The sequence below is a fragment of the Cebidichthys violaceus genome, unplaced genomic scaffold (genome assembly GCF_023349555.1).
Source record: "Cebidichthys violaceus isolate CVI_PGR_0920_01 unplaced genomic scaffold, fCebVio1.0.p SCAF_9, whole genome shotgun sequence".
In the NCBI taxonomy this organism is placed as follows: Eukaryota; Metazoa; Chordata; class Actinopteri; order Perciformes; family Stichaeidae; genus Cebidichthys; species Cebidichthys violaceus.
In genome coordinates, this window is record NW_027176975.1 from 17,932,416 (window position 1) to 17,953,243 (window position 20,828).

General features: G+C 42.2%; 1 protein-coding gene and 1 long non-coding RNA gene across 2 annotated transcripts; one reads left to right on the forward strand and one right to left on the reverse strand.

Moving 5' to 3' along the window:
- Window positions 1-1,131: 1,131 nt before the first annotated feature.
- LOC137867374 (uncharacterized) lies at window positions 1,132-8,138 on the reverse strand. The gene is made up of 2 exons (XR_011102169.1): window positions 7,943-8,138; window positions 1,132-3,012 (listed from the first exon to the last, which is right to left on the reverse strand). It is a non-coding gene; the product is annotated as an uncharacterized lncRNA (long non-coding RNA).
- Window positions 7,493-19,860, forward strand: sfrp1a (secreted frizzled-related protein 1a). The gene is made up of 3 exons (XM_068703935.1): window positions 7,493-8,372; window positions 11,443-11,523; window positions 18,242-19,860. Exons 1-3 carry the CDS (start codon window positions 7,850-7,852, stop codon window positions 18,565-18,567), a joined length of 930 nt encoding a protein of 309 aa, XP_068560036.1. The 5' UTR covers window positions 7,493-7,849; the 3' UTR covers window positions 18,568-19,860.
- The last annotated feature ends 968 nt before the right edge of the window (window positions 19,861-20,828 follow it).

Here is a 20,828-nt window from a genome sequence, read left to right on the forward strand (position 1 = left end):
GGCAACATGCTTTCCTGATTAACTGCAGTGGGTTCCTGTTGAACCCACACTGGGGTCGGTTTTGGGGGTGGGGGTGGGGTGGGGGGGGTGGGGTGGGGGAGACAACTGGAAGGATTCCCATTTGGTTGTTCTAAGACAAGAATGATGCATTTGGCTCCACACCACCCCAGCTTTGGGCAACAGCTGACGATAGAATGCAGTTAAACCCGCTGGCACACCGGCACTGTCTCTGTTTAATGCTCACTTACCTCTGCTGACTCCTGTTTTTTAATGCTGCAACAACCGAACGGATCATTTAACATCAATTTAATCTAATATGTCGCTGAAATTGCAATTTGTGGCTTTTCAGATACGTGATCGTTTTACATGAATCATCTGCTGCCAGCATGTGTGCAGGAGCACCAGCAGTAATGATGTTGAGCTTTTTTGCATTTGAAAAGCTGTTGGCTATTCTCAGTCACCACAGTATGGGCAGTTTCCATTTCTTCAGTTGGAGTGAGAAGAAGAAAAGGCCCCACAGTCTCTATTTGGGTAGCAGAGCCACCAGTGTGTGTGTGTGTGTGTGTGTGTGTGTGTGTGTGTGTGTGTGTGTGTGTGAGTGTGTGAGTGAGGAGGGGGAGTGCAGCTGGGATTGTTTATCGTTGCACATTTTAGTTGCAGCGTTAGTCTCAAGGTGAGGGATAGGCCATAATCAATCACATGAAAAATGTCTCTAAATCTGTTAACGAGAGGGCGGGTTGGGGCATTATAACTTGTGCCGTCACAAAGGCTCATTAATTGTGATGTTTATGCCTGTTAATGTTAGCCAGAACACCTTGTGAGCCCTGCTTTGTGTCAAACGGATGGCACGCATCAATGGGAGAGCCTGGAGGGCCCGTGTGTGGATGTATGGGAGAGCTGGGTGCCACGGAGCCCATCTCTCCATGTCCACAGCGCAGCCTGCCCAGTGCATTGGAGAGGTCCTCGACTGCTTTCACTCAACTGGTTTACCTACACTGGGAGAGTGCTGCAAAGATGGAAAGTTGCTAAAAGGGCCCCCATTAGGCTTCTCCAGGCCGCCATTCTTGGCTGTAAACTGCTTTTCTCGAGTCACAATGTTTAGACGTCAAGTCAATGTGGGACACGTTGTCGTAGAATAAAATGGAAAGCTTTATTTAACATGTGAAAATAAAGCCTTTCTATAAGCCTACATCACCACCTATAGAAACCAAGTCACACAGCACAACACTGAGTGATCGCAGGAGCATTCCATCATTGCTAAGTAATAAGACTGTAATGGGGCTAGTGTGCTGCAAACAAAGTGCTTGCTTGGTTGTCAAGCAGTGCCTGAAAATCCCTCCCCCAACACTTTTCCAATGTTGGAATTGAGGAGGCTGTTTTGTCAAATTTTGTAACTTTCTGGAATCGAAATAGCCAACAAAGCCCCTCCTCTCAGGCTCTTTTTTTCATTATTTTCAAAACTGCTTTTTATGTGTTGCAACTTTTAGAAGACACAGTACAGAAGTACAGCTACAGTTGGTACGTTGGAGGTGAGAATTAGCTTAATTCAATCATCGTTATCATATGATTACAAGGCAAGCCGCGGTGACTCCAGGAAGTCACTGCTCCCAGCCAAGAAACAGTGCAGCGCATAACCCCAGTAAAATAAGAAGCTAAGCCAACCATCTGGCTTTGGCCTTATTTTTGCAGACATGGCATTGGTATCAATCTTTTCATTTAACAAAAGTTTGGATAATAACATTACAGGACACTTTTGTTTTCTCATCCAAATATATTTTTCTAGGCTGGGGGATTGCTCAAAACCAGAAAGATCTTCTGACTGCTTGTGTTTTTGGCCCCAACAGACTTCTTTTAGTGATGTCGCCATCTACAAAAGTAATAACTGATAAAATTATGGACAAAACTACAAATATAAGAGCCACCATGACTAATGAATAACCTTTATAAACACCCTTGTTGGTCAAATGAAATTTTGCCATCAACATATTTGTACACCAACAGGAGCTAACACAAGTGCAAACCATCTCGCAATGCAGACACCAGAAAATGGCACAGCAAAATGAATTCTCACAAAATACATGTGTGCTATACACAAAAGAGTTGCCATAGCTTTTGACTAGTTTCAGTGGTGCGACACAGCTAACATACTAGCTTTCTCAATTTTCGGATATTCCCTCCAACGTTAGCACTGTTGCATGATCTCTTATTGACTGACAGTGCAATTCGAAGTTGAACTCAAAGCCAAAACACCAGAACTGGAGAGTATTTCTTCAGAGAAAGAAGAGCAAAGAACGTCACTGAATGCTTCTCCATGGAAACGATCTTTTCACTCCTCTCCCGACTGCAAGAGTTTGATTGACAGGTGGTTCATCCAATCGACCCGCCAAGTATTTTTTGAAAGCGGCGGCCCTTTTCCAAAACATTTTCCAGTGACGGCTTATAACGCAGAAGACAGAAAGATTCACAGGCCAGACTGAGATGTGAGAAGACATCTGATGTCACTTTGGCACATTTCTGATGATCACATTTCCACAGCAGTTTCCTCTAAATGCCATTTAAGTCCACCAAAGTGCAAAAGTCACCAAAAGCAGATTCAAAATATTGAATAGAAAATCCTTGTTGATTAGGACTCATGCTGAGTGAGTAGAAGACAATTACCCAATTGTAAATTAATGCCATAAATTATGATGATGAATGGAGCTTTGCTGGAGCTGAAATCAAGTCCATGTAATTTTTGCACAGATGGATGACTTTAAGCTAAAGTCCCCCTCTCCTAACCATATGCACTCAGTCTGGACTTCCTTCACCGTGATGTCTCATTTTTTTGTATACTCAGTGTCTGTCAAGACAATTATTCATGATGGGTTTCTCATGTTCTCGTGGAATCTTGGCAGGTTTGGAAGCACAAATAGAATCATGATGAAGCCCTTTCATCGGTCGTCGATACAGCTTCATAACTGCAGTGGAAATGGCCGCCATCTGAAGAGGAAAGCTGGCTCACAATGTAGATATCTGCAAACAGAAGAAGGGATGCACGTAATCAAAGTTTGACGGCCAGGTCTGCATTCTCAGTATTGTGGTTTTGCAGAATTGCAGATAAGTGATTCTTGCACGCACTAGTTTAATAAAGCACAGAGGAAACCTTGTGTGTTCCACACACACGTGTGTGTGTGTGTGTGTGTGTGTGTGTGTGTGTGTGTACAAATACATTTATCATCAATCCTCTGCTGAAGGAGCAGCACATATTGTGCAAGACAAGAGATTTCCTCCGTTTCTTTTATTTATTCTATGGTCATGCTTGTCCACAATGAATAAGGGGGCATTGCCACAAAAAAAGCTTCCATTTTCCACTCCAAATTCTTACTTGAACAGCATATGTCCACACGGACTGAGCGAAAGTACATCCTCAAATCAAGCATGAAAGCATTTCGTCGCTAACTCTCAACAAACAGCCATGCGTCAGTGTGGGATGCAGCATCGTGACATTCTGAAGCCTACAATGAGCTGTGGGGCAATGAGTGGGACTCTCAGACTCTCCGTGGGCCAGATAAGCATTGACTCTGCCCCCTGCCGAGCGGTAATGCTGCCTCCACAGCACGACGTATGAGTTATGTGAGAGGTATTTTGGCCTCGGTCTTCAAGCACACAGAAGCAGAAGCACCATGAAGCTGAAGTAACTGCAGTGTGTTTTCTTCTTCTCGCTTTTCTCCTCGCTTTTTCTTCTCCTACTCGTCTGCAACCAAATGTCACAAATTGCCTGCATTAGTCACGGCGAGGGCTGTGCATCCAGGCAAGTCATCACAGGCAGCCGAGCACTGTGGCTCACCGTCTTTGGGAAGAGTCCCTTTGAAGAGTATGTGATTCTCCTTGATTATCAGCACTAGTAGCTGGACAGAAAAACGTGAGGCATTTGGTGAAGCCGAATTTTTTTAAATACGAAAAAACCCAAAGGCTTTCTTAATTCTCTTGACCACTTTTTATATGTGCTTATTATTCTAAACCTACAGCAGAGGCAAAAGCAAGTTTAGTTTTTCATGATGAAGAGCAAGTGTTGATTTATTTATTTCTTGGTTGAGATTTTTCAGAAATATGTATGCAACTATATTTATACCTTGAGTTCATGTGAAGCACTACACACAATAATACCAACTGTAATGTATTTTATTATCACGGTCAATTCTGATTATATAGTACAGGACAATGGTTATTTTTTAAATGAGCACTCCAGCAATGCCCTGTATGTCTGTGGGGCCAATATCATATAATTTGATCCCACTAATTAGTAATATGGGTCAAGCTACGAAACCCTCAATCCTACATTACACAGCCATGCTGGGTCGAGACCCAAGTTAAAACTTTCCACAAGCAAGCCTAGATAAGCCCCGATGAGGGGTTCTTTTTCTCAGACTTAAAGGGTAACTTCGGTATTTCCCTCAGCTGGTAGAGAGATCAAAAACACAGCTAAAAGAGAGCCAATATTGGATTAACATTCATCAGGTGTCCAGCAACACGACTCCAAATGATTGATGGTGTTGCTATGTAACCGCTGGATGTGTATAAGCAATTGTTTGGTGATGATATGCCACTGGAAAAGGTTCAAACACCATGCAACCCGACAAGCACTTTGTTTTAAACGTGGTGACGCCATTAGGAGAGCTCAAAGGTCAATTAGCTAAAGGGAAGAGCGACAGGAGGAACGCTCTGAAAACAAAATAAGTCATTAGTCAAAGGAAAGTTCCCCAGATTGATGTTTCAACACATTTAAATGTTGAGAATCATACCGTTTGAGACAAGCCTGTTACACAATGTAGCAATTATGTGTTTTCCATGACAACCCCTCTTCCAAAGCTACTCGTGGAAAGTCAAGTCAAGTCAAGTACACATCTCTTCATTATGAAGCTCAGGATACTCGAGAGAAAACAAAATGTCACTGAATGAAACAATGTCATACAGTACTAGAATATAACTCTGCTGGTGTTACCTGACATAAAGCAGGCGCGCTTGTTATTTCTACATTTTAGCATCGGCCATGTGCACGCACCTCGTCGGTCTGCGGCTGACGTCGGCATTCTCTAAAGCAGGACCAGTGTTTGAGCCAGCGCCCGCTGATGACAGATGCTTAATGACACATATGTTCGTTCTGCGTGGGCCCAAAATGCCTTTTTATGGCAATGCATGCACAGATACATGCGAGATTGCGACTTTAAACACGAGTGAATAAAGATGGCCCGGTCTTTGGGAGCACTCCGTCCTCCCAGAGGCCCGAAAGTCCAAATATTTAGCCGTACTATTGTTAGTCACACGCTGTTAAAGCACAGAGTTTGGGCGAGGGAACGTGGTCGTGATAACAGTGACATCCACACCTAAACAATCATATCTGCTTTTGTTTGCAGACGCTTTTTTTTTTTTCTTTCTTCATTTCTTAGCCGTACACTCACATGGAAAGTAAAATGCAAACCTCACCGCTCGCGGCACTTTCTTTGTCTCACAGAGGTTTTGGCTTGTCGCTGTCCCGCTGGTGGTTTTTAGCAGGCCTATTGCTCCTGACAGGAGGCTTCCTCATGCATGTGAGCAAAGCCAGGTCTAGTCTGGAGGGGAAAAAAACAAACCCTCTTGTCTCCTAAATTTTATGTTTGTCGTAGCAACCATCTATGTACAAACTGTTATTGGATGCCATCAGCCCGTAAAGCTGTCTGTGTATCATCGCCAAAAAACACAGCCACCCTTATTAAACCATCAGCGTTTATTTGAAATGTTACCGCAGGTGTCGCCTTTAAAGTGCTTTGGAGAATCAGCTGGCCTTCTTCTCTGCACACATCACCGCTTTGGCATACAGATCGCTACGTGGAGGTCTCAGTCAATAGATCGTCTAACTAAAGAGCGATCTGAGCATTTCATGTCGCCCTGATTTCTGATTTGATTATAGCTCAATAATGATTTAGAGCAATTTTCTGACACACTTTTGTTAACCAGCAAACTTTGATTACGGTGCCATCTGTCACTATCCATCCATGCTGCATAATGCATTTAACATTCCGCATGCTGTTGCAGAATGTTTTTTTTCTTCTCCCGGCCTCCGTTCAAGAAGCAGAAGAAGACGAAGGTGAGCGGCGTTCCTCTGCGGTACGCGGAAACAGCTGTAGAACACATTCATTTGATGAATAACCTCAGCAAAGCTATTACTCTAAACGCATCCACACTTCAAATCAAATTAAGTGCCGTGTGTTTTTTCTGCTGCTCTGCGAGAACTCTTACCAACACAATGGAATGCAAATTGACCTTCATTTAAATAGAGAGAATTCACACCTTCAGCTGGGAGGAGATGGACACCCGGGGCTCAGCAAATTGACTCTAGCCTGTGTAGCGTGGAGGCCGGATAAGGAAGTTCTTCGACAACGTTTGCATGGCCAACAAGCACAAACAGAGCTATATTAGATCACCAACCCCCCCAATCTGACAATACTGTTTATTGTCAGATAAGACTTGGCTCTGAGCTTCAGAACTTTATCGCAAAGTAAAACAAATCAATTTGATCTATTACGTTCTCTTGCAGGAACAGTTCATTTAATAAACAGTAGAAATACTATTTCCTCCTTTTGTTTGTCTCTCTTTCAATATCCACAGGGGCTCACTGTGTTCCTGCAACACATTTAGGTAAACCACTGGAATGAAATGAAGCCCTTGACCCAGTTTATGACTCTTATGTATTATCATTATCCAAGCATCACATTCTCAAAAGATAAATACCGTGCAATTAAAAAATAAAACAGAGGGTGTACATGCATTGCAGTTCTATAGGTATTAGAATCCTTTTCTAAATAAAATTTAAAAAGTCTGTCAGCTGCATGATGAAGATGTGTCACTCCTTCACCGGGTTGCTCCTCTTTTTGCTAATCCAAACAAAAATGGCAGCCGAAAATTACATATTTCATATCATTTATATTCTTCAATATTGATGTTACATTTTAGAAAAATAGCAAGGTGATACATAAAATATGCAACTTGAGAAAAAAGTTCAAATCTTTTTTTAGAAGATAAAAATAATTCTCTCTAAGTTTTGTTAAACAAGTTCTGTGACTGAATAAAATGAGAACACAGAGAGAGGGGGCACCAACTGAGGCTTCTCATTATCATCATTAATCAAATTAGCATTAATTAACTAGAGTGAACTTCCTTAGTCCTCACCAGAGACCCACTTTGTTCCCTGCACCACACTTTGGGACTGGGCACTTTTATTCTGTGCACTTTACATGAGAACTAATGTATAAACCGCAATCCCAGGTGCCTATGTGTGCGTCTATGTGTGTGCCTCCATTTACCATTCTGATTTTCTCTTTTCTGTATTTGTTTTTTGACAAAAGAAGTAGAAGCAGGGGAGTAAAAAGGACGGGTAGGGAGGCTCCTGGAGAGTTTTTTTTACACACTGTGTAATTAAGCGTTTTGACTGACAGCAGAGTGCCAAAAGGCGCAGACGCATTCCGATTGGCTAGAGCGGAACTTTACAATCCGCTCTTGTCTCCAACCTCCGCACAGGCAAGAGCGCTTTACCTCCCCGAACTCTCGCAGGGAGCCAGACGCACCAGAGGAGCGCGACGGTGGCTGCAGCCAGAAGGAGAGTGCCTGTGGACTTTACCCAAACCAGAAAACTCAACACGCTTTACGCGCATCGATCAGCAGAGCTCAGCCTCCCATCTCCCTCCCCCCCCCCCCCTCCCCAACTTTGTTTCTACTCTAAATTTCGTTATGAAGTAAGTGTTGTCCGAGCCACGCTGAGTTGCATTCATTTGATTGCTGCTGCCGCTGCTGCTGCTGCTTTTGCTGCAAAACAAAACAAAACACAAAACAAACCATGAGGTCTGCCTCTGAATCGTTCTGGAGGATGATACGACTGGCCGCGACAGTAGCGCTCGTGTCGGCGTGCAGAGCGTCAGAGTACGAGTACCTCAGCTGGAAGTCGGACGTGTACACCGGCGGGCGCAGCTACGGCAAGGCTCCCCAGTGCGTGGACATCCCGGAGGACCTGCGGCTCTGTCACAACGTGGGCTACCACCAGATGCTGTTGCCCAACCTGCTGGAGCACGAGACCATGGCGGAGGTGAAGCAGCAGGCCAGCAGCTGGGTGCCCTTGGTGCACAAGAACTGCCACCCGGGCACGCAGCTCCTCCTCTGCTCGCTCTTCGCGCCCGTGTGCCTGGAGCGGCCCACCTACCCGTGCCGCTGGCTGTGCGAGGCCGTGCGGGACGGCTGCATCCCCATCATGGAGGCGTTCGGCTTCCCCTGGCCGGAGATGCTCGCGTGCGACAAGTTTCCCCAAGGCGACTTGTGCGTCGCCATGACGCAGCCCAATTCGACCGAGGCCACCAAGCCGACAGGTAATCCACACTTGACAGGTGTTAATTATTACCCAACTATCAAGCAACATGTAACATACCCATCGCATACATGTTACCAGTGTTGCGTTGGGACATCCGCTGGTTTTAATGCCTGGCTCAAGGTTCGTGGTAGATGAACCAGATTTCTTTACTTTGGGTTGAAGAAAAAAAAGTGGTATTTTTTTTTACTTATAATGGATTCACTTTGTTGCTATCAATTGATTAATTTTTTGGGCTTATAAAATCCCAGAAAATAGTGACAAGTAAACCGTCACATGTTGCCTATGCCAGGGCTGTAACCGGGTTTTAAACAGGTCATGAGCAGTGACACATATTACTCCCCTCCCCAGAAAATGTTGACCAGAAACTAAATTGAGATTTTGGTGTTTTGATGTTTTCGATAATGTTTTGTGTAAATCTTATTTCCCTACGTCGAGGAGTAAATTACATTTCAAAGCCTGCTCCACACTGCCACGAGTTCAAAGTGGCCTCAAAGTAGTCACATTTAGAGATATGATACTGTGTAAAACAGAGAGAAGCAGCACATTCTCACTTTCAATTCATAAAGACAATGGGAGCAGCAAAGCATTCAGCATTTCTTGCTTGATAAATGACTCAAAGAAAAAAATTACTACCGATTACTTAGCCGTCAATTGGTCACAATGCGGCCATTTGTGATTCCTTAATATAACCAAAGATTGACCATCTAACCTCAGAGTAACTACCTCACTGAGAAAACAAACAGCCACCACTTTGGCCCTATGTAAAAGCCGACACCCGTGCAGTTAAATGGGCCTGAGAATGTTGTTTCAGGGCTGAAGGTGTGCTTGCAGATGCAAATCCCAACACAAACAACCCGCATACAACCTTTTAGGGGGGAAATCAGCTGTGACACCCTGGATTTGATCTCATTTTAACAATGTTAACCCCCCCCACGGTCCTTATAGAAAGTCTCATGCGGTTACATTTTCTTTTTCAATCTCTAAACTGCCAAACTCCAGCTTCCTTGTGAACTTCACAAAGCTTGCTATCGACTTAGAGTAATATATTGAAAAAGCTCTAACAGATGGTAGTGATTTATTCCAAGGTGTTTGTTGAGCTGGAGTACAATGCTCGGAGGAAGTCCAGCAGCGAATACCTGCATCTAATAATTCCCATTTTCTACCGCAGAATCACTGCAAATGCATAAAAACTGCCGAAAGATGGAAAAGCATAATTCGAAAAACACAGTGTCCAAACAACGCGTGTTAAAATCCAGTCTGGAGGCCATCACTAATAGCTCCTTGGCTGCAAATTCCCCAAATCTGTTGGCACTGTGTGTGTGTGTGTGTGTGTGTTGGTATGAAACAGAGTCAGACACCTCGTGCAGCATCTGTAAAAAGGGGGGGGTAGCAACAGCACGAATCCAATGGGCCGAGCTGACAAATACCAGAGAAACCCCCGAAGACATGAATAAGAGCAACATGTCTGGGGAAGATAAAGCTCGGGCTCATTCCGAATAGTTTTGGTTTGAAGCCTCGGTTTGGTGTCCCTTCTTATCACCTAAGTGAGGTGGACACCGCCAGGAAAGGAAAAGTACAACCGCCTCATTCACTTTCACCGTGAAACAGACGGAGGGGGGGTTCCATCACCAACGGAATCAACTTACTTATATTTCAGTCCTAAGCTGTAAATACACCACCTGAGGACATTTTGGCTGAAGAAGTGGGCCATAAATGGGGGGACTGTGGATCTTCCAGCGTTTCACACAGAACTCACTGTATCTCTAGAGTGAACACGAATGCAGAAAGGGGGGGGGGTGTGTTACTGACTGACATGGTGGTATGGACGGACAGGGGCCCGTTTTTCTGGAAAACAGGGACCACACAGACCGCCACGCTCTCCAGACATCACCTGCTATCACTGGTCGTTAGCGCAGATGATGAATAAAGCCGGCGGTCCGCGGACGGGACACAGAGTCAGGCCTGTTACTCCGGAGGGTCACAGGATGTCACTTTTCTCCCATTAATATTCTCCCCGGAAAGCAATAATATCTGATGTTGATTGCAGTTAATGAAGTCAAAACCAAAGCACCGTAATCTTCTCAGTCATGGCCCTTAATGACTGTTAATAGAGGTCAGCTAAGAGTGCTTACCGCGGTGATAATTGATTTAAAGGAGAGCCAGGCTGAAATGGGCCGAGGGACCCTGTGACTCTGTAAACAGTGTCTGTTTTCATAAGCTCTTCACACCTGGGTGTAAGTTTCACAAGCTTTCGTTAAACACATGTAATGGACAACTGGCAGTCACCGGCACCCCCACTCAATCGAGCCAGGTCCACGCTGTGACACTGAAATGCATTCGGTTTGAATTAGATGAATTAGGATGCAGCGTCCAAGTTGATTTGGAAAGTGAACTCAGCTGTTTGGCATGGAGCGACCATTTGCGATAGTAGAAAAAAGAAATGAAAAATCGTGTTGGTAAAATATTCGCAGATATGCCTCTAGACTGAATTCCTTTTTTGGCAAAAACACATTTTGGCTCTTTGTCTTGTTTTTTTGGCTTTGGGCCGGCTATTATTATGGGGATATTTTGGGAAATTTCAGAGCATTCCTTCAAGCTTGGATTGAATATCATTACCATTTATTTCTTTGTTTTATATATATTTAAGGTGCGTACATCACCGTTGAGCTTCGTGGACAACTCCATTAGGAAACTGAGTGAGGCTGAATGTTAACTGCAGCTCTTGGTTACAGCTGGCTATAAAAGCTGAAGACATTCCTCACTAAGGTCAGGTCATCAGAGCCTACGAAGCCCCAAGAGACCAGACACTAGATAGTATCTCTGTGTGCAGAGAGGTTAGGTGTGTGTGCAGACATTTAAGATTGGAATTTAAGGGGCAATGTGGGTATGATCTCCCCATCATTTCAAATGAGAAATGAGTGTTTTCTTTCCTTCCTGATTCCCTCTTTGTTCTTTTAACCACATGCCAAGATGGTGGTGACGTGAATAATGCCATGTGAATGATCCATTGCTGCTATCGCTGCAACTCACATTTGATATTTTCCCTCTTTTCCGCTGATTTCCCACAGGTTTCTCTCCCGTCTGCCCTCCATGTGACAACGAAATGAAAACAGATGCCATGCTTGATCACATGTGTGCCAGCGAGTTTGGTAAGCGCCCTCTGAACACCCAACGCAACATTGTGCCAACCCAACATGCAAATGCACACACCCCAGTCTGCTGCACCTTGACATGTATCACAGCGCTCCATGAAGTCAGAAGAGCAGCATGAGATTGCATCAGTTGTATCTTCCATCTTCAAGCTTTAAAACAGTCCATAAATCCCTAACAAAGTATGCAAAGATGCGTTTTTTCCCCCATAACTGCACCCAGTTTCTGATCATACTTTGCTATTTCCACTCCAGTGGACTCTATAGAACTTCTTGCATGCCAGCAATGTTCTTTGGTTGGATTAATGAAGAGGTGTTTATGTTAAGGTTACATGTGAGGTATTATCTCTTGGTCAAATGTCTGCTTTGGCAGAGGATGATGTTTTGTGAGTAATGAATTGGGGTCATTAAAGTTTTTATGTGGCAGGTCCTCGCAGTAGTAAAGTGGGATGTTTGTTCCGCATTCAGGACGGACTGTTGTTCCAGAATACCTTCTGCACATGGGGGCATTAAATGTCTTTCTTCATTAACATCTATTTCAAATATAGATTTATTCAAAATATATATATTTTTTATTAAATCCTGATGGAATAAAATATATTTTAGAGAACCCTTATTTTACCCCTAAAGGGATGAATTGGAAGTTTTGAAGTGGGGTTCTATGAGGTATCCAGAGTCAGTGTATTCTTATTAGCTACAGTAGATTGCACCCAAGCTAATCAACATGAGCTACAGCTGTGGTCGGGGCCAACAGCAAAACATATTTTAGCCACCTAAGAAAATCAGTATCAGTGTAAGTGTATGCTATTTAGTCAGTTAATTCATTTAGTTATTTTCATCACTTTATATTGCCATCAGACAGGGCTTTCCAACAGGGAAGGGGCCATTTATGCTCTCTTCTAAGCCACCAGACTCCTTTTAGAAAAACTGTTATTTTACTGGGTACAACACACAAGTTGCTGATCTACCAATGTGGTAAGCGCAACAGGACATGTCTTCTACTCATGTGATGGTCGCTCTCAAAATCCACTGCATGTCATGTTGCCCTTTCAGTAAGCTAGGCAATTGTTGTTGTCTTTGCTAACGCGAAAGGGAGAAAACTCTCTGCGCTAAACAAACAATAATGACACATAACTATCTGAGAAGTAATGTGTGGCATATTCTTAGTTGTGTGGTCGTGTAGTTTTTCCAATTCAAGAACACGTCTGGTCAAGTCATGGAATATTTGAACATTTAAGAGCTATAAAAGACAACCTTCGTGAAAATATTCATTTCAATAGGGCATCGGAAACCAGACAGAAAACAACATTAACAATCCAGGAAAGACGGAACATGTTTAGCTGATGGGGGCACTCGATTTAGTTGTGGAAATGAGAAACCCAGTAGGAAAGTCTTGACTTCAATTAAAAACACAGACATCAACTGAAGCGCAGTTAGGATGACTTCCAGGAGTGATATGCGCATGATGCATGCAAGATGCAAGCTGTTAGGCTTTCATTTTTTTGATTCCCTGGCTGGACCAAAACTTGTGGCAGCTTGAATTCCAGGTGCCGTTCTGGGCAAACATAGACTGGATGCACATTGGAAACAGACTTTCGTCGATGTTCTCAGGAAAAGTTAAAAGCATTTGTTTAACGAATTGCTTTGCTGTTTATGCTGCGGTGATAGGGCTCGCCTTCTTTTTCAGTCTGAGTCCCGGTTTGCCAAGAGGAGAGTGGCACATAATGGGCTTGTTTCATCTGGGATGAAGACAGATGTTGTTTTGCTTGCTTGTCATAAGCCCCCTAACCAGCTGACATGTGAGGATACACAGACAGATTTAGTACCAGGCTGAGGATGAGACTCTGCGCGGCTTACGTTGCAGGTTTGAACCCACAAGGGGCCAGCCTCCTCTGGAATGCAACAAACGTCGCTGTGATTTCAGCGTGGTGTAGGAGTTGATTACAGTGAGTAAACATCTAATGCACAGAGATAGCATCACTGGTTATATCACCAGCTAGGCTAAGGGATTTGTTTGTTGCTTTTTCCAGTGTAGCCAATGGAGTTCAGTTTTATATAAATAAATCTGACAGCAGCTGAAGCCAAACATGAGTAAATGTTTTGTCTTGAGGAAAAAGAAAATATGCAGATGGAAAAAAAAATAAAAGCTTTAATCACGGTGTGTTTTATCCCTCCAACGAAAGATTAGACCAGCGTTCTGATTGCATCCTGCTACTTTTGACTTTACTGAAAGTGGACGAACGCGGTAAGTAGCAGCAGTTTTAGGAGCAGACGTACCATTTCAAAAAAAAAAATGTTTTTTATCAAGACCACAAAATAGATAGATAGATGGCTAGATTTCTTGCTCTTCTCCATGGAACACGGGGATGAAAAAAACACAGAGTATTAATTAATCTGCACGGACCAATCATATCCCCCACCCTGGCAGTGAATTAGCATTTTTCTGCACTGAAAAAACTCACTTACTGGAAGTTGCGAAAGGTCTGTTCTCAGTTACGGTAACAGTTAAGTGTGAAGTAGTTTCTTTGTGATAATACACTTTCTATCATTTAACGCCCTGCATAATTGCTTCCCATCAATTGCTCCAGCGCATAGGACTTTTCCTGGCGGTTTTTACCCTGATAAAAACGGAGAATGATGCGCTGGATACAAATAAATAAATACAGCTTTTTGACTTAAGGTGGTTGGACGTGAAATCGTTCTGGCAGAGGAGGAAAGATTCTTGTAAGTTAGATGAGTTATTTCAGAGTTACTGTAACAAGGAACAGGTTTTCAGTCCAACACTCTTCTTCAGCCTGATGAATCTCCTTCTAACACACAAGCGCACACACACACATGCCTATACACCCACATCCCATTTTGAGCGGCAGTCAGCTGGTAACAGATTTACAGCTCATCCCACTCAACACTTTGTTCCCACCGCAATTTATCTCTGTGCTTAAGGTTTTATGGTGTCTCATTGTCCCAAAAAACTCCAGTGCCCTGCAATTAAATCTCTCCTCTGCCTCGGACAGCTCACTTTGTTGTCGTTGCCAAATTGCTCCTTTCCTTTGCTAATGCTGTAAACAACAGGGCAGCCCAGCACTGATCACTTCAGATTATCAGATCACTTGAGTTGCCATTATTGTGAATGGGGAGCCGTACACGCCCTCCTGCTGCGTTTATGACTCCCTGGGAGCTGGAGGTCCTCTGCCTCTGAACCAGCAGAGGAAATCAGGTCGAGGGTCAGGGAAGTCCTCCGAACCAAACAACCATTGTAACATTGCATTACTTGACATTTTTAAAAGCAAAAATAATTTACAGTCGTACATAAATACCTAAATCTAGTTTAACAATAAGTGAAATTAGAAATTAGACTAAACAACTTTCTAGTCTATTCAAAATAAGGTTTCGGAAAGATCATTGTTTGGGTTAAAATTTCCATGTAAGTCCCGTTACTGAAGTACAAAAGTTACGTGACAAAAACATCAACATTGACTTCTTGTTGATAGCTGTTTCTTGGTCCCGCCTGGTGTGTGATTCAGAGGTCTTTATACATCCTCGTTCAAGATTACGTGGACAAGATATGTAAAAATTGTGTGGGATATCTACGAATATCTACATTAATTTCCGTAGCTTTTGCTAGGAATGCTGGATGAGACCAGCCTGCAGTCAACTTCACCAAAGTCCACGGCAACTTTTCATTGGCCTTTTGAGCTGGTAGCAGTCTACGAACAGGGAAAATAGTTGTTTGCTTAATTGCACATTAAGGAATTATGTGTAGATTTTGCCAGTTTCTGTTAGCAAAGGACAGCATTGTTAAAAGTGTTCAATCATTTGGCGTTAACTTCTTACTGTATGCAGTTGCTGAAGCGATTAAGCTCTCAAACAACACAAGGTGCAAAGAAAGTTCATAGCATCAAAGGATTATCGAGGATGGAGGATTTATCAAGACGAAGTCCTTTCAGGGGTGGGCCAGGGTTTCTCTTTTATGACTCACTAATTATGAATGCTGCCCATTTTGATTTCACTGAACACTAAGCCTCTTCACAGAGGCTCATTTGAGAGACTAGAGACAGGGGATAAAAGTCTTAATCCCTAGCATGTGCACTCTTAATTCTGGGAAAAACAGGTCCACTTTCTTTTTAACACTTAATTAGCAATGGGAGATTCTTGCGCAAAAGAAAGATGAGACGGTGGAAGCTTTTTTTAAAGTGCCAATTCAGGTTTTTATGTCAAGCACGATTCTGTGAAAAGTGAGTCAAGAGGGAATTGGTGTCTGAAACTGTTATGGAAATTAGACAGAAGTTGAAGTTTTATCCAGATCTTTGCTGGAGTGTGAAAATGATCCATGCTCAATCAGGCTGTTCCCTGTAATGTAGAGGTTACAAGACTTTTTGTCTCCGGCATGACTCATGATTTATCCTGACACCAGCTCCGTCACTTAGATTAGACATAGCATGCTGCAAGTTTTTTTCTTCACGTAGCCGTGTCACAAGGTCGTCCGTGCCGCACACACATCGCTATATGTCGGTGGAAAACGAGGGGACGTACTGCGTGGAGGGGAGGCATATGGAGATTTGGACCACCAAAGTCGGACTCGTGCTCTGTTTCAGAAGGCGAACTGGAGGAATGAGAGATTAGAAGATTAAATAGAGTTCAGTGAACAATCAGGAGTAGTATGGTCAATCTGAAAACGAGCCTGAGAGTCAGAGGGAGGTCAAAATCGCAGTAAGCCAGTGTGCACTGGCTTACTGCTATACATTATTGTCATTAAATAAAAACTCACAGTCTTTACAAACTGGGGCGTGACAAATAAGCAACATGAAAATGCAAAATACTTGCCTGTGAATATTTTGCATCAAAAGCCTTACCGGCAGCGATGCTAATTTGGTTGCGATGCAAAATTACGACAGTTGCAGCAATTTTTCAGTAAAGGTTTGAATAGATTTGTCCAGGCAGAGGACCAACTAATGGGATCCTATTGACCCAGAGTAGCATTTAACAGTCCCTCTGAGTGAGACTGTTGTATAGCCTACGCTAAGCTATTTCAACCAGTTTCCTCTTAAGTGAATTAGAATTCCGTCTGGTAAACAGTTACACAGTGTTATTGCATTGGGCTTTTATTGTGAAAGGTGAGAACAAAAGGAGTTGATGTGGTATGCACGAAAGGAGTAATCAAAGTTTGATTTCTTGGTTTGGACCAAGGAGCCTCCATGTTGCTGTACAATACTGTGTACATTTTGAATATTTGTGTTATTCACGAGGTGATTGGTTGATCAAAAAGAAATGATGTTGCATCTTTTGCTGTATAATATTCTTGTTCTGTGTGAAAGTACTCCTTTTTAAAAGATGTAATGATTTATGAATCATTAATCGCATGAAAAACAACAACGTGTAAAGGCCTTAAGACTACAAGTAGACTTTTGGTTTCACACAGAATACAAACAGCGATCTCCTGGGTGAAAGTCCAGCGCTTGCTTGACCCGTCCATCCAGCCCCACAACCTCCCTATGTGGACTTTGTCGCTCTTAATACTACATCACCTGATCACCGGAGAAGTGGCTCTGAGCATCTAATATTGCCACGGATGGGTTTACATTGGAGTTACTTGAAAAACCTATGTGTCTCTCAGATGCATTACAGAAATTCAAAAGGTTTTCTAGGTTTACTTTTAAATGTGAAATGTCCCACTCAGTACATATCTTGGTCATAACAAACTTTAATGATCCTCATCAAAACTTTGATGAAATGTAGAAAGAAAACAACTTTATATAATATATATTAATGTTTTTACTGTGAGAACCATCATGTGTATACCCTTTATGATCTCTGGTGTATTAGGCTGTTGTGGATAAGTCATTGACCTTTGCATCAGTGTGGTGAATTTTTTTTATCAATCAACAATTTCCAAATTGATTTTTCAGAAAATATATTATCTCACAATATACATGGATATAAATGTACATATACCAAGATAAAATGTTTCAGTAATTCTCACCCCTATAACAGTGAATGGGCCAGTCTTGCTGTGGATAATGCTAGTCACCTAATAATACTCAATTCAGTATTTCCTAAAAAGTTACTTAATGTGGTAAGTAATCAACCACAATCTAGCTAGTGCATTCTTTTAATATTCATATATTCATCAATTAACGATGACGGTCTGTCAAAGTTCAATTATTCCACGAAATGTTTCTTGATTCTTGTTAATTGCTGTGTAGAAAGTCAGTCATGCCTGTGATTGTTTCGATTCAGGGAATGGTTCCCTGGAGCAAGGCACTCTAGGGGATATGCTTGATGGCATCAGCTGTTGAGGTGGAAATATATGCAACTATCTGTGAAGTTAAATTGCGTTCAATCTGAAGGAATAGGCTGTGTGTCGAAAATAAAGAGGTGCATGCATCAAACCATTTAATGTTAAGAGTAGGGAAAATACATTGTAAAGGAAATAAAGGAAAGAAAAGGCAGTAAATTAAATATTCCAGTGGAGGTGGATTATTTTACTAAACCTTTACAGAATCACATTTGTATACTTGTCCCCAAAAAGAAGGTGCTGATGCCCTTTATCGTGTTTCCTTTTGCTAGGGTGACACTTTGTACTCGTAAAATATTAACTAGCGGTCTTTAGAGGCAATGGTGTGATAAGACCACACATTTTGTATAAGAACTCATCCGCCTTTAAGCACGATGTAACTGTTTTTTTTGTTTGTTTTTTTTTTACTTTTCTCCAACACAGCTTTCAAGACCAAGATCAAGGAGGTGACGCGAGAAAACACGGACCGCAAGGTAACCCTGCAGAAGAGGAAAAAGATGTTGAAAGAGGGCAACCTGAAGAAGAAGGACTTGAAGACGCTGGTGTTGTACCTGAAGAACGGTGCGGACTGCCCCTGCCAGCAGCTGGACAACCTGGGGAACCAGTATCTAATCATGGGCCGCAGAGTGGATAAGCAGTACCTCCTCACGGGCATCCACAAGTGGGACAAGTCCAGCAAAGAGTTCAAAAAGGCCATCAAGAAACTCAAGACCTACAAATGCCCCGCCTTTGAGAATGTCTTCAAATAAAATGACCCCCCCCCCCCCCCCCACACACACACACACACACACACACACACACACACGCACACACACACACTATCGGTCGCATCTCATCCTACATATGAACTTGCAGAAGCATTAAAAATCCCAAACTTGCTTTCTATTTTCCTGTTTATATATCCATCTATCTTTGTATATTTACAGATGTTTGAAATGCCCATTATTACGTTTTAGTTGATTGTGGTGTGTGATGACACCACACAAAAAGGGTTGGGTTTCTTTTTCTTCCTCTTAAGAAAAGTTCATCGTAGTAAAAGCCCTTCCTTACTGAAATCATTTTCACTATATGTAGATACTTTTGTTACACTTTCATTCAACAGGTCAGTGGATTTTGCTTTTAAAGGGATGGTTGGACAATTTTGAAAATACACTTTTGCTTTATTGTTGAGAGCTCAAAGAGAGGATTGATACCACTCTCAGGTCCGTACCATGAATCTGAAGCTAGAATCAGCAGGCTGTTTGCTTAGCCTAGCATATGGACAAGAAGCAGGGGTAAACATATAGTGTCCAATAGTAAAAACCCATACATTCTAGAGCTTTTTGTACCGATTTAACAAATTCAATAATGTGTTAATTAGTGAGCTTTTGGACAGAGCCATGCCATAAGCTAACCGTCTGCTGGCTCTAGCTTCAAATTTAGCCGACAGACATGAAAGTGGTATTAATCCTCTCATCTACTGACTCTCATCAACAAAAATATTCAGCTATTCTTTTACATCTCTCTCATTGTGATAGTGTAATAGTAAATCATAAAACCAGTGATTAGTCGACAGACTTGGCAGTTGCAGGTACACACTGTGGGCTGCAGAGCAGCTCCGCACAGAGTTCCTGTTGAGGAGCTTATTGACTGCTTGATGAGAGGGTGTCGCCGTCTGATTGTTTTGTCAAACTAAAGACTGCAATATTTTTGATAATTCCCTTTTCTTTTTTTTGATTAATTTCTTTTTATTACTTGGAATATCTTAAGAGAATAACCACCAATCTGCATCATGAATTAACATTGGCATGTCTTGTTGCGCGCTGTCGGCACTGCAGCAATCAGTACTCATTGGTAATAGAAGATGTCTTGTAGTCATACATGCTAGAACATTTTTTTCAAAGTGCAAATATTGTCAACTCTTTTTTTCTGGTTTGTTTTTTGCTCAACTGCTGCTGGTCTTTTTTTTTTTTAGAACTATTTAGTTTCAAATTTGAATGTCAGCAGTGCATTGCTGCCTATTACATGTACATACAAATTTTACATAAATATGTAAAAGTGAATGGTGTCTCTTATGTTATTTAATCTTTGCTCACGGATTTGTATAGTTACGGCAATGTTGGTTGGTTGGTATAGGTCCACCACTTCAGTCCAATGACATATTTCAGCAATTAGAGGATGGATTCTCATGTTACAGACATTTGCTCTGTAACATGTAAGATGTACTTAATGATGTGGGTGATCCCATGACTTTACCCTATGGCATAAGCATCAGGTCAAAATGTGTGCAACACTTTTAATGAAAAAATTAAAAATGATTTTCTTTTTGTAATCCCATTGTTGTAAAATCAATTAGTGTAGAGGAAATCTCACCACGGTATGTGTATATATATATATATATATATATATATATATATATATATATATATATATATATATATATATATGCCACCTATATAATAAAAGAAAATACAGCATGTATATAAAAGCATACAAGCCATATTAAAGTAGTTACTTCTACTCCTTTGTCATCTTAAAACCCTCTTGCAAAGACCTCTTTTATTACCGTAAACCATCGGTTCGGTCTTGTGCGTGCACTGCTCTTAAAACATTGCCAAAACAGCCAGCTTCTGCTATGACAATAATGTCAAACAGGGAGCACTCTTTTCTCAGCTCAGCCAAAGTAACACTTTAACGCTTTTTGGGAAGATAAAGTACGGCATTGCCAGATCTCCACACCAAAGGATCTCTCATGTTCGCCGCATGTTTTTATTCCACCCCCCATCTCTCTGACAGGTTCATTGTGGTTTCACAGGCTGTTGCTGCCTTGGTATGTGGTGTGTAAATGCTAATCCCGAGATATACATCATTAACAGCTCATGCTGATAGTGAATTCAAATGCTTTCTTAACCAAATGGCGGCGCTGCCCAAATTAAAAGATTTGTTTTCACAAAGTCTGTGCTGACGGATATGGTTTCCATGCTGAACGGGCACGACTTTCCCCGTTCCACTTCATTCCGTTCATGAACAG